At 48.7% G+C, this 14,686-nt stretch overlaps 1 protein-coding gene across 1 annotated transcript in view; it reads right to left on the reverse strand.

Annotated features, from left to right (window-relative positions):
• Positions 1–976: 976 nt before the first annotated feature.
• The window catches only part of LOC133358246 (potassium voltage-gated channel subfamily H member 8-like), a 94,296-nt gene continuing 80,586 nt past the window's right edge, over positions 977–14,686 (reverse strand). Inside the window, exon 14 of the mRNA XM_061576488.1 lies at positions 977–991. Within this exon, the coding sequence (XP_061432472.1) occupies positions 977–991 (15 nt within the window). The remainder of the gene's footprint in view (positions 992–14,686) is intronic.

The following is a 14,686-nucleotide window of genomic DNA, read 5'->3' on the forward strand; positions in this document are numbered from 1 at the left end:
GCAGGTCCATGGCTTGAGCTCCCCTCTCTCAATCCCATCCAATTTTCACCTCGAGACCCCAGAATACCAGCATGAACGAGTCGGCAAAAAGCCAGAGCTGAGTCTAGTGTGAGCTCTTCCACCATCAGTGACGTGAGCACGACATTGCACAGCTGCGCCTTTATCCTTTTGTACTTACGATATCCGAGCAATAATGCCAGTGAAGTGGTTCACGCTCTGTAATGTGGGTCTATTAAAACCACCATCATTGCCCAAGAAATAATGCCAATGAAGCAGTCCACGCTTTGTACCGTGGGTCTATTAAAGCCACCATCATTGCCAAAGAAATAATGCCAATGAAGCAGTCCACGCTCTGTACCGTGGGTCTATTAAAGCCACCATCATTGCCCAAGAAATAATGCCAATGAAGCGGTCCACGCTCTGTGATGTGGGTCTATTAAAGCCACCATCATTGCCCAAGAAATAATGCCAATGAAGCGGTCCACGCTCTGTGATGTGGGTCTATTAAAGCCACCATCATTGCCCACGCAATAATGTCAGTGAAACGGTCCACGTTCTGTGCTGTGAGTCTATTAAATCCACCATCATTGCCCAAGCAATAATGCCAATGAAGCGGTCCACGTTTTGTGCTGTGAGTCTATTAAATCCACCATCATTGCCCACGCAATAATGTCAATGAAGCGGTCCACGTTCTGTGCTGTGAGTCTATTAAATCCACCATCATTGCCCAAGCAATAATGCCAATGAAGCAGTCCACGCTCTGTGATCTGGGTCTATTAAATCCACCATCATTGCCCAAGCAATAATGTCAGTGAAGCGGTCCACGTTTTGTGATGTGAGTCTATTAAATCCACCATCATTGCCCACGCAATAATGTCAGTGAAGCGGTCCACGTTCTATGCTGCGGGTCTATTAAATCCACCATCATTGCTTCCCCGCTGAGCTCCCTTGGGCTCTCTGGCTCCAATGAAGCCAATCACATCCACATCAACTGTACGCAGCACGGCGAAGAGACGTGGAGACGCGTGGAGACTGGGCAGGGTTGGACTGCACCCGCCGTGTTCGCCCGGGGAGTGTCGGAACGGCGCCGCTGACAACGGCCAGTGGACCTCACTGAGATTGCGATCTCGGTGTGTGCACGTGGTGCCCGTGTTGCAAGTGGTGCTCATTGAGAGGGCTTCAGCAGAGAGAGAGAAAGAGAGCGTCCGTGTCGTGTCGTGTCGCTGTTGCTTCTCCTCCGTTGTAGGAGCGCAGGCCACAGTGGGTTGATTCATAATCAACGTTTTTGGGGTTAGATCGCGTTATTTATAAATGTGTCGTAACCCTCCACCAACCGACACGGCCAATCAGCAAAAAAGGTTTCACGTTGACAAAAGACAAATAGTTCACTGCTTTAGCCCACCGGTGTGTTGAAGCGTGAAACCACAACATTTACAATTTTTGAGTAGTACGACGTTTCGCTGGTAATTGCATCCAGCATCATCGGGCAAATTCGCCAGAATGGTGAGGCTCTGCTCTGGCTCCCGGTCTTAAATAGAGCAACGGCAGGGTGACGTCATCATTTATAAATAACGCGATCTAACCCAAAAACGTTGATTATTAATAATATTGGTCGCGAAAGCCTGCGTGTTAAACTCTCTGGGTTTACTCGTTTGTGAGTCTTCAATGTATCTCTATGCGTTTACTGTGTGGTTTAATAGTTTGGATTGCGTGGTCACAATCACACTGCTGTGGCTTATCCTTAATTTACAATTATCTATATAGGTCTATCTGGGTCTCTATGTGTTTATTTATTTCTATGGGTCTATATATATATCTCTATGTGGTGTCTATGTATCTATACGTTTACTCTTGGGTCCATAGTTTGGGTTCTGTGGCTGCAATCGCACTGCTGTGACTTGTCTTTAATGCATCTCCATGTGTCTCAATGCACATATATGAGTCTCTAAGTATCTCAATCTGTCTGTATGGGTCGCTAAGTATATCTGTGTATAGCTCTGGATTTCGTATGGCCTCATGTTCAGCAGATGCATGCCAATAGAGAGCTCTGCTGCTGCTGTTGCTGCTGGTCACGACGAAAGGGCTTCATCAGAGAGAGAGAGAGAGAGTTTGTGTCGTGTCGTGTCGCTGTTCCTCCTCCACCTCTGTTGAAGCAGCGCAAACCACAGTGGGGTTCCTCTGTGGTCCATAGTTTGGGTTACATGGCCACAAACACACCACCTTGTCTTGCATTGTATGTATCTCGATGGGTCTGTATGAGTCTCCATGAGTCTCCGTATATCTCAGTCCGTCTCTGTGTAGATCTATGTACAGCTCTGGCTTGCGTTTGGCCTCATGTTCAACAGGTGAATGCCATTGTGGAGGTCTGCTGCTGCTGCTGCTGTGGCCACGACGAAAGGGCTTTCGCAGAGAGAGAGAGAGTTCGTGTCGTGTCGTGTCGGTGTTCCTCCTCCTACTCCGCTGATAGAGCGCAGAGAACAGTCGACTTACATATTCTTAGGTTTTTTCGGTAAAGTCACGTAGGTAAAAAAATGTAAATTAATAAAAGTAAAATAAAACAAAGTAAAAAATTCACGACGTTTCGGAAGCAACACAAGCCTCCGAAACGTCGTGAATTTTTAATTTTGTTTTATTTTACTTTTATTAATTATTTTTTTTACCTACGTGACTTTACCGCAAGAAACCTAAGAATATGAATCCTTGCAGTCACGAAAGCTTCAAATCTAGAATTAGTCGACTTACAGTGTGGTCCAGATGTCTTGTGACACTCATTAAATTCGCTAAAACGTAATATATTTATTTTTTAAAAGTAAGGTTAATTTATAATATAAATGAATATGCAAAGTGGGGGGGGGGGGGGGGGGGAATGTTAGGGTTCAAATAATTGGGGGTCACAAGACACCTGGACCGCCCTGTACAATATGGGTCCATAGTTTGGGTTGCATGGCCACGATAATTATTGTGCTGCGGTGTCTGGGCCGACGTGAAAGAGTGGGGGGGCCAAAATACCCTTTTCGGGGGGCTCACTCAAACTCCCTCTGAGGGGCCGTCCATAAATGACGTCACGCGATTTTGGACGATTTTTAACCACCCCCCTTGTCACACGGCGTCACAAAAAGTCAGACCGCCCCTCAAATATGACGTCACAAAGCTCTGCCCCCCCCCCCAAAACCATATTTCCATTTTGAAAATAAAACATGCTTCAAATCGCTTTAAACTATTGTCATTGTAGCGCGTATTTAATGTGTTGTTGTAGGAGAGTTGTTATAACAATTTTATATTCATTTAAAATTGCGCATTTTGATGTGACGTCACATTTCTCAAACCCGCCCGCCCTCGTCACACAATGTCACAAATGTCTGACCCCCCCCCTTAGGTTCGTGACGTCATTTATGGACGGCCCTTGAGTGGCCGGTGCCACTTATCCCTTCCAGCGCGACATGTACGCACTAACATGCCACCACCACCACGATTTTGTTTGTTGCAGTACAGAGTTAGCCTGATAACTTTAATCTACATTGTCTTATGCTTCTTCTTGGTTCTTTCGGTAAAGTCACGTAGAATGTAAATAATAAAATAATAAAAATAAAACATAATAAAATACTGAGAATTATTTTATTATGTTTATTTTATTTTATTATTTCCATTCTACGTGACTTTACCGAAAGAACCAAGAAGATGAATCCCTGCAGTCACGAAAGCTTTAAATCGAAATTTAATTATGTTATTATGTTTTATTATTATTTTATTATTTCCCTTCTACGTGACTTTACCGAAAGAACCAAGAAGATGAATCCCTGCAGTCACGAAAGCTTTAAATAAAAATTTGTCTTATGCTTGTTATTGTTTGACTTGCATCCCACTGCGATTGTTGCACACGGCGTTGAAATGCGGTGTTTTTTTCTGGGAAGATTTGGCAGTTTTTTCCAGGATTTTTCTGTTTGCGCGTAAGTCACTTTAAGATGTTTCTTGTTCATGTTTTGTTGCGGTTGTACCCGAGTTCAAGAGCCGCATGGCTCATAGGGTTATATACCTAATACAACACATTCCTGCGGAGGGAGCTGGTAGGAACGTTGGGTTGCTCGGTCAATGGCCAGGGTCAACGGCGGCGTGGTGTATTCCGCAAATATGCCCGACTGTGAGGGCGGGCACAAGCCGGCGTGAGTAGGTTAAACGTTGAGTTTTATAAGGGCACCACGGGGTGACCAGCCCCTCCCCACCCAGCCCCACCCTTTCCACCCCCCACTCAGCCCCACCCTCCCCACCAAGGCCCTCCCCACTTAGCCCCTCCCCACCCAGCCCCTCCCTCCCCACCCAGCCCCTCCCTGCACGACGGACACAATAATCCCCTGTGGGCTGGTGTAACCAGGAGGTTCCTACCAGTATTAGGCCATGAAGTTGGCGGTGTCGTCACTGGTGTAGGCCAATCAGTCTCAAAGACAATGCGTCTGTTGTAAAATAATTATTATCAGAGCGTGTCTGTTTGCATGTTTTGCTACGAGTGTGTGTGGCTCATGCAGACTTGGTGCTTTTAATATTTTAACACCTCCTGTTTTCTTGGTTCTTTCGGTAAAGTCAGAATATGAATCGCTGCAGTCACGAAAGCTTAAAATCAAAATGTGAAACCTCCTGTTTTATGGCCAGTAAGGGTAAAGCATATTTTTCTAAATCATTGTTATCCTGGCAGAAAAAAGGTAAAAAAATAATGGTTTTGAAATGCACACATACTTTTATTTTTACTCAAAAGTAGACAATAAATTATTCCCCCCCTCTCCCCCCCCACCAGAAATTAATAACATTTGATGCGCTGAGAAAAAGTGTTTGGTACGCAAACACTGGGGTGAAAATAACGTATTTTCCTACTTGGGAGTGCAAATAAAAGTGCGTGCATTCAACAACTTGTTATTTTTTTCATCTCATTGTTATACCACCAGCAAACAAAAATATTCCCCCGTAGAAATAAAGGCCACGGTGAGTGACGTCAGGTGGGCAAACATCTCAAACACGGACACCCATTGGCCTCCATCACTTTCCCCCCTCTCGTGCAAACAGGCGGTGCTTCTTTTGCACGGAGCCAACTTACAAGCACAATGCAATTCAACACAATAGCATTTGTAAACACACACACGCACTGGTGGAGCCTGGGGCAAAAGAGCGGACGAATTGTGTGCACACACACGGGCAGTCTCAATGAATTGCCACGATTCGGTGCCGCGGTTTGATTAAAGTACGTGTACAAATCGTGGGGGGGGGGGGGGGGGGGGCTCGGAGATGTTAACTACCTCACCTGGTATACAGGAGGACGTGGGTTCGATCTCAACCCTGACGCCTGCTGCTGTATATTTGGAGTTTGCGTGTCTCTCTCTCTCTCTCATCATCATCACGGTGGCTAGGAGATGTTAACTACCTTGCCTGGTATACAGGAGGTTGTGGGTTCGAACCCGACCCTGACGCCTGCTGCTGTATATTTGGAGTTTGCGTGTCTCTCTCTCTCTCATCATCACGGTGGCGAGGAGATGTTAACTACCTCGCCTGGTATACAGGAGGTCGTGGGTTCGATCTCAACCCTGACGCCTGCTGCTGTATATTTGGAGTTTGCGTGCCTCTCTCTCTCATCATCATCACGGTGGCGAGGAGATGTTAACTACCTCGCCTGGTATACAGGAGGACGTGGGTTCGATCTCAACCCTGACGCCTGCTGCTGTATATTTGGAGTTTGCGTGCCTCTCTCTCTCATCATCATCACGGTGGCGAGGAGATGTTAACTACCTCGCCTGGTATACAGGAGGACGTGGGTTCGATCTCAACCCTGACGCCTGCTGCTGTATATTTGGAGTTTGCGTGCCTTTCTCTCTCTCATCATCATCACGGTGGCTAGGAGATGTTAACTACCTCGCCTGGTATACAGGAGGACGTGAGTTCGATCACTACCCTGACACCTGCTGCTGTATATTTGGAATTCGCGTGTCTCTCTCTCTCTTCTCCCCCCGTGGTCGCGTGGAATTTTCTCCATGGGTCCTGCGTCCTTTGGCCCCCTCCACATTTTAGAATCAACATCACGCGTTCAGAGTATTCGGCTGCCTGCCGCTTATAACATGACCACGTGGTGATGACGATGATGACGCCTCCACTTCGTTGGGCTATCATTTCTGAAGACCAGGTGGTTTCTGAACAAGCAAAGCGACATCATCACAGCTCAGTGGGGTCTTCCTTACGTAAAGAAGACCAGCAGATCCACCTCTCTCTCGGCCAACCCCCCACCTCTCTCTCTATTTAAGGCCTCGACATAGAGACATTGGGTCTCTGTGTGTCTATGTTGTGTGTCTCTGTCTGTCTGTGTGTGTCGGTGTTGTGTGTCTCTCTGTGTCTGTGTTGTGTGTCTCTATCTGTGTGTCTGTGTTGTGTCTCCCTCTGCTTGTGTGTCTGTCTGTGTGTCTATGTGTCTGTGTTGTGTGTCTCTATCTGTGTGTCTGTGTTGTGTGTCTCTCTATCTGTGTGTCTATGTTGCTTGCCTCTCTGTGTATGTATATCTTGTGTGTCTCTCTCTGTGTGTCTGTGTTGTCTCTCTCTCTCTGCTTGTGTGTGTGTCTGTCTGTGTGTCTCCGTGTCTGTGTTGTGTCTCTCTCTCCAAATTTAGTTCGACCTGATGACGGTTGCTTGTGTTGCAATCGAAACGTCGCGATTTTAATTTGATTTTACTTTTATAACTTACATTTTTTTACCTACGTGACTTTACCGAAAAAAACCTAAGAATATGAGGCGGAATAATAATAAGAAAAAAAATTACAGGTTCGAAAGGAAATGACCATCAGGATAATAGAGTTACTGATCCATAATAGTTTTTTTTGGAGGGGGTTCGATCGCGTACATTTAAATGTGTCGTTAAAAAATTAAAATCTGTTATAGATTATATTGGTCGCGACATCCTCCTACGTGTTAAACAGAGTTACCGTCCTGTGTTCTCATCTTAGGCCCCACTTGAAGACGGACGCTTGTGTTGTGCCCAAAAGGTCGTGATTAAATTGAGTCGTTTCCATTTCGGTCCAGCAGTGGATTGACCACGGCTGATTGATGATGACGACGGTGACGATGATGATGATGACTGCGATACGACCGTGAACTCATCGAACGTAGGTTGGCACAGCGTTCCGTAACCTGCCCGTGACGCCTCCGTTCATAATTGTGTTCCTCTATCCCCCGCACCCACCACCACCACGTCGCCCCAACATTTTTTCGACTTTTCGAGATGAACGACGCGGCTGAGCGTGGCCTGGGCTTGGCAAGCCGCGAGACGGTGTCACGGGGGGGAGGAGCGGGGGGGGTAAGGGGGGGCGGTATCGGTGTTCGTTGACTGCGAATGTCAAAAAAACAAAAAATGTGCATCGTGTCCCATCTCTATAGCGATGGGGGTTGGTTGGCAAAACCTTTGCCAGGCAACGCTTAAAGAGGCTGAGTGCACTTTAAGCACACGGGGGGAGGGTAGATGTCCCCCCCAGTGATCATCTCTTTGTGCAGCGATAGACATAAGAGAGCCCTGTTCTTAGGTTTTATCGGTAAAGTCACGTAGGAAAAAAAAGAATTTTTTTTTACTTGATACAGCAAGCGTGCTGTGACGGTTCCACCTGAAGACGGAAGCTTGTGTTGTGTTACCTCCGAAACGTCGTGATTTTTTTATTTTACTTTTATTAATTTTAATTTTTTACCTACGTGACTTTACCGAAAAAACCTAAGAATATGAATCCTTGCAGTCCCGAAAGCTTCAAATCTAGAATAAGGGAGCCCGTCTCTTCTCGTAGCCGGCGAGACGACGGTGATGGTGATGGCAGTGCTGAGTGGAATTTGCCGATGACCGGGTACCAGCGGTGTCAACATCGACCTCTGTGGAGGAGGCTCGTGAAGGATGCTGCCACTGGGCAGTTTGCGAGGCAGTCGCCCTCCGACAACAACGGAGTGGCAGAGGAGCGACGCTCTCACAACAACGAGCGGAGCGCCGGGCGGATAAAACGCAGATAGTTGGCACAGTAGGGGGGCACAGGTGGTGCATCGGGCCGGTCATCTTAGTCAGTCTACTCATAGCACCTGGATCTAGTCCCGTCACCTCCTGCCAGCGGGCCTTCGACACTTCACGTGGCTTTAATGTGCACATACCCTGGCACAAGCGCCGTGGCGACGTCATCGCGACTTGGTGACGAATGGCGGTTGTTGTTGTTGGTGGCTACACCGCTATACGCGGCTGCCTGCAATCCAGCGATGTAGAGGCAGGAGCAGCGATGGGGGAATTGGTGGATCACGCAGTTGCAGGGTCGCACTTTTGTATGTGCGGGATAGAGTGTTTCACCCTCGCACGTAGCGGAGGGTTTTTCTGCGGCTGCTCAAGGTTTCCCTCCGAGGCGTCAACACTCGGTCATTGACCGATAACACCACGATACATAGAGGACCGCGGAGCTTTGGAAACTGTTGGAACCCACCGGCTTATCGCGTGGCTTGCTACCTTCCCGTTTGTCTGTGGTCCCTCCTCGCATCTCTGAGTCGCTGTGTCTCTCTCGCTCTCTCTCCCCCCTCTCTCCGAGAGCAAGCGGATAATGGTGCGGTAGCGCGTTACAAGTTGAAATTAATATGATTATAGCATCAACAAAAACGTTATTATCTGGCCACTTGAGCCTTGAAGTGGTCGGTACCCACGCGTGCTTTTTTGCTCTGCCCTGAGCCAGTTCGTGGAAATTCCACATTCCCGTGGCAAGAGCGAGTCTCTCCCGTCGGACAACCACCGTTGACTTCTCTACCCACAAAGTGATAGTTATTTTATCGACCCCAGAGTGATGATGATGATGGTGGTGGTGGGCTGAGTGAGCCGCCATCCAGGATTTGATTTCAAGACCTTCCGACTGCCGCTCATTGCATCACCAACGGAGACATTAAATGTAATTGTTTACGTACGGACGCGTCTTTTTTTGTCGTCATTAGCTTACGCATTAATCGTATTCATGCCATGCTAATATATACAATAAACACCGCGCGCGTGTAGAATTAATTCGCACGTTAACATGTGAATCATATGCGCTCAGTGTTTTCCACCGACTGTAGCTTATTAGTATAATTCCATTCCTAAAGATGTATTTTGATCTTTTGATTTGAGCCGCTGTTCGACCACAAATTTAGCCAAGGAGTGCAGCCGCACGGACGTCGGTTCAGGGAGATGGAGCCATGAAATCAGCTCGTGTAGAGGTGGCGGCGGCGTTATGGAGCCTACATACAGCAGTGGATCGACCATGGTTGCTGCTGCTGCTGATGATGCTGATGATGAAATAAACATTAAATACGAATATAACCTTTCAACGTATTTACACAACGTTGAAATTCCAAAATTAATGTACACACGCACACACATATACAGTGAGATGTTTTCTACATATTTCATTTAAATTAACGCGACGCGCGAGATGAATGCTATCCTGTTGAAGACAAAGGTGCGGCCCTGAAACTGCGTGGTCACGGCACTGCCGGTGGACGTCGAGGGAGCTCGAGAGAGAGAGAGGCCCTCTTGAGGGTTGAGACGTGAAGGATACCCACGCTATACCCCACCACAACTGCGGTGACCCCATTAAAATGCTGAACTTTGAACTGCAGCGCCTGGATATTCGGATCGAACTTGCCATCTCTGAATCTCGCACAGGCCCAGGGCTTGCTGATCCACTGCAGTCAACCACAAGCGGCAGCATCGAATGTTGTTAAGATATTTCACGAAGAAGTTGCCCTGCACAATGACTATTTCAACGATTTATATTTTATTTACCAGGTAAGCCCCCCCCCCCACCCTGATCCTGCTACGTTGTTCTTTTTCAAAAGCGATCCTGGCCAACACAAATCATAGCTCAACGAAGTGGGTTTATCATCGTTATCATCGTCATCGTCATCATCATCATCGTCGTCATCGTCATCATCATCGTCATCATCATCGTCATCATCGTCATCATCATCATCATCGTCATCATCATCATCACGTGGAAATGTATCGCAGCAGCGAAATACGCTATAAACGCGTGTTGGCGATCCTAAATGTGGAGGGAAACCCCGACGGACCCGGAGAAAAATCCAAGCGACCACGGAGAGAGAAAAAGGGAGACACGCAAACTCCAAATATACAGTAGGCGTCAGGATCGAACCCACGATTTCCTGTATACCATGCGAGATAGTTAACATCTCGTAGCCACCGTGATGATGATGATGAGAGAGAGAGACGCAAACTCCAAATATACAGCAGGCGTCAGTGTCGGGAAGCAACCCAGGACCTCCTGCACACCAGGCGAGGTAGTTAACATCTCCTAGCCACCGTGATGATGATGAAAGAGAGAAACACGCAAATTTCAAATATACAGCAGCAGGCGTCAGGGTCGGAAAGGAGCCCACGACCTCCTGCACACCATGCGAGGTAGTTAACATCTCCTAGCCACCGTGATGATGAGAGAAACACGAAAACTCCAAATATACAGCAGGCGTCAGTGTCGGCAAGGAACCCAGGACCTTCTGTAGACCAGGCGAGATAGTCAACATCTCGCCACCGTAAAGGCAACGGACAGCATACTCCGCATGTGAATACGACACCGCGTCGCGTCTCTCCGTTGTGAGAGCCTCATCGTGTGACCCATCCCCTGCCGCTGATGGGCTCATTCCTCCGCGCGCACATACACACACACGGGGGGGGGGGGGGGGTATTGGAGAGAATGGAGCTTGCTGCCTCTGTAATTGGCACCAGGGTCTAATGATTCTCTTCCGTGGTGGGTGCGTGGGTGGAGGCGGTGTAAATAAGAAGGGGGAAAAATACAAATAAGTATAACCCGTAAAAACAAAGTTTTTCACTATAAATCCTTTATATGTGTGGCGGCTAGAGTCCTCTCGTCCTCTGGCTTGAGATGGCTGCCACCTATGGGTCAGATGATTGTCTGCAGTATTAAACAATTGGTAATTAAATATTTAATTTGTTTTCCCTAAACAGTGTAACATTTTGGAAAAAAAATTTCACGAACATTAATTGTCTCGCACAACGAGTCTGTGTGCAAAATGTCAGCTCGATTGGATCACGGGAAGTGGGTTAAAAAACGACCAAAAGGTTTGCACGGTCGTAAGCAAGCAAGCAAGCACGCAAGCGAACTTAATATAAAGGATTTAAAAACCAATTATCATAGGTACACTAATTGAGGATAACTGTTGATGTTCTCTCTTGGAAGTGTCTTAGCGCAGTGAATTCCAACACCACAAAGGCAACATTTCGAGTGACAAAGTAAAGCCCCAGAGTGCACTGCGGGGAGGACAGGGCCGGGTGGTTTTCGGGTGTAAGAATGCCACGTGGCAGAAGTCAGCTTCCACGACCAACATCCATCATTAGGGTATTATTTGTTTTGCTAGGAGAGGGGGGGGGGGCAATGGCAGAGCCAGGATTTTCAGGTAGGGGGGGGCAACCCCTCCAGCAATGAAAAATGATAGAGGACTTGTTAGTAAGTAAGGAGTTGTTAGTAAGTAAGGAGTTGCTAGTGAGTAAGGAGTTGTTAGTGAGTAAGGAGTTGTTAGTGAGTAAGGAGTTGTTAGTAAGTAAGGACTTGTTAGTAAGTAAGGAGTTGTTAGTAAGTAAGGAGTTGTTAGTAAGGAGTTGTTAGTAAGTAAGGAGTTGTTAGTAAGTAAGGAGTTGTTAGTGAGTAAAGAGTTGTTAGTAAGTAAGGAGTTGTTAGGAAGGACTTGTTAGTAAGTAAGGAGTTGTTAGTAAGTAAGGAGTTGTTAGTAAGTAATGACTTGTCCCTTGCTTTTCATTCGACGCGTGTGCGGCGATGACGCAGCCATCGATCGAGGGGTCGAATTCGAACCGCGTTGTGTGATCGGCATCGCGCTCGCTGGAGGTGTTGATGCCTTCAGGGAAGTCTTGTTGACTGTATAACGCAACTGCGCACAATTATGTGAGTCGCTTATAACCGCTTTGCCGTTACTTATTGCCAATTATGGACTCAGACTATTGTCCTATCATCTCATAGAGTCCCTGGCACGTAATAATATGCTACCACGGTGGCAGTAAAGGTCGCAAAATGCCGATTATTGCTAATAAACCCCAATGATCCGATAGAAAATTATGTCTTTCGATCGGATTATTGGGGGGGGGGAGCACGTGCCACCCCAGCCAGAGGGGGTGATGGTGTTAAATCCCATAACGACACATGCACATTTACGCCACTTAACCCCCAAAAACAAGAAACCTGAATTTCAGACTGCCGCTCTTGGAGGTTGAATCGAACCGACAGCCTCTGGATGGCAATTCCAGTTTTTGTTTAATTCCACCCCCCCCACCACCACCGCCGCTATCAATCGCAGCACAGAGCCTCGTCCCTTGCAACGCACGGTAATAGGCGAAATGCCCCCTCCTGTTCTCTGCACCGTCACTCATTATAATCCCTCAAACTCGTTTCCCCTCGCCCCTGGGACCAGCCGAGTTTGCCATCCTACACTCCCAACCCTCCCCACCCCTCTCTGCTCATCAGTCACCCCGTGGCCCCCTAAGTGGCGCCTGCGTGCGCTTTGTGTCCTAGCTGGGGGCCCCCCACGGACAGAGGGGATGAACGCGGCTATCCGAAACGCGCTCGCTCGCTCGCTCGCCGGCTTCCTTCAAGTCTCGTCTCGCAAGTCGACCACGCTCGCTCTCACGGTCGCTGTTACTACCACCACCACCATTACCACCACGGCTACCACCTCCACCACGACCGCCACCACCATCGCTGCCATCATCACCACTACCACCACCACGACTGCTCCTACCACCACCGCTGTCGCTGCCACCATCACCACTATTCCTACCACCACCGCTGCCGCTGCCACCATCACCACTACCACCACCGCCACCACTGCCACCACGGCTACCACCTCCGCCACGACCGCCACCACTACCACCACCACCGCTGCCACCATCACCACTACCACTACCACCACCAAGACTGTTCCTACCACACCGCTGCCGCTGCCACCATCACCACTACCACCCCACCCCCCCCCCGCACCCGCCCACCGCTACCACTGCACCACGGCCACCGCCACCACTACCACCGCCACCACCACCACTGCTCTTACCACAGCCGCTGCCACCATCATCCACTGCCACCACCACCACTGCTCTTACCACCACCGCCGCTGCTGCCACCATCACCACTAACACCACCACCGCCATTGCCACCACCAACGCCACTACCACGGTCCCCACCGCCACCACCACCGCTTCATTTCAGCCGGAAACATTCCCCACGTGGGTTCCACACTGACAGCACTATCCATCATCACTCACGTAAGTGGTGGGGAAGGGCTGTGGTGGGGCGGGAGGTTATCCCTTGTACAAATCCACTACTGGATGAAGACCTCCAACCCACGCTTGTCAATCCGGGTGGGGTGGGGGGGTTAGTGAAAGCGGGGAGCATAGACGCTGGGCATAGTACGGTACAACAATTTTTTTTTCTTCCTACAATCACGCAATGTGGCCTGTCTCTCTCGCGCGCGTCCGTGCGCGAGCACCGCGTTATCCAGGCTCACAGACAAAATCCCTGCTTAGCTTCCGAGCTTGGGATGCCACCGGACGGATTGCGAGTGATTTGGACCGTAGCCCAGACACGCATGTGACTCACTTGAACACGTGGAGCGGCTTTTCGCGTCCGATTGTAAATGGATATGGGCTTTACCCTCCAACAACACAACCGGTGGTGCTGTGCTGGTAACGGATTGGCCACGTTTTGTTTACGTGACAAAACCCTCACCGATTGGCCGTGTCGGATGGTGGTGGGTTCCACATTGTCCTGCGGAGGGAGCTGGTAGGAACGTTGGGTTGCTTGGTCAATGGCCTGCAGGGTCAACGGCGGCGTGGTGTATTCCGCAAATATGCCCGACTATGAGGGCGGGCACAAGCCGGCGTGAGTAGGTGAAACGTTGAGTTTTATAAGGGCACCACGGGTGACCAGCCCCTCCCCACCCAGCCCCACCCCTCCCACCCAGCCCCTCCCCACCCTCCCCTCTCCACCCAGCCCCACCCCTCACATTTTTGGATGCACGACGGACGGACGGACGGACGGACGCAATAATCCCCTGTGGGCTGGTGTAACCAGGAGGTTCCTACCAGTACGACACATTTATATTTGCGCGAATAAACAAACTCCCCCCCCCCCAGAATAAAGCCCTCTATGACCGATGGACGTGATTATTGGGTACGCATTGATTACCCAGCGAGTGACGACGACTCACGAGTGAGAGACGACCAGCGTGCGTGAATTTGGAAATCATTTTCGAGATCGATCCTCCAACGAGAGATTAACATCGATTCGTCCGGTAAGGTTGTATCATTTGGGGAACGTTAATCCTTGAACGGTTATAATTTCACCCAACAAATATATCTTCAAGGGCTTAATACCAGCAAGTATGAGGATGTGTCCCACATTAGTGTACATTGCGAGTATAAATTGGCCACGCATTCTTTTCACATTCAACAATTGAGCTCATGCATATTGGAGTCCTCGGAGCGAAGCGAGCATTTAATTTACATTTAATTCGACGGATAATAATTTCAACAATTAATCCTGCAATTAATGCTAATTCATTCAACAGGCGCTCGCTCTCGGTGACTCTTCACGCAGCTTTCGACAGCTCCTCCTGTAATCGAATCATCATTCAA

Source organism: Lethenteron reissneri, chromosome 61 (assembly GCF_015708825.2).
Source record: "Lethenteron reissneri isolate LAM-NWPU_2019-01 chromosome 61, ASM1570882v1, whole genome shotgun sequence".
Classification (NCBI taxonomy): Eukaryota; Metazoa; Chordata; class Hyperoartia; order Petromyzontiformes; family Petromyzontidae; genus Lethenteron; species Lethenteron reissneri.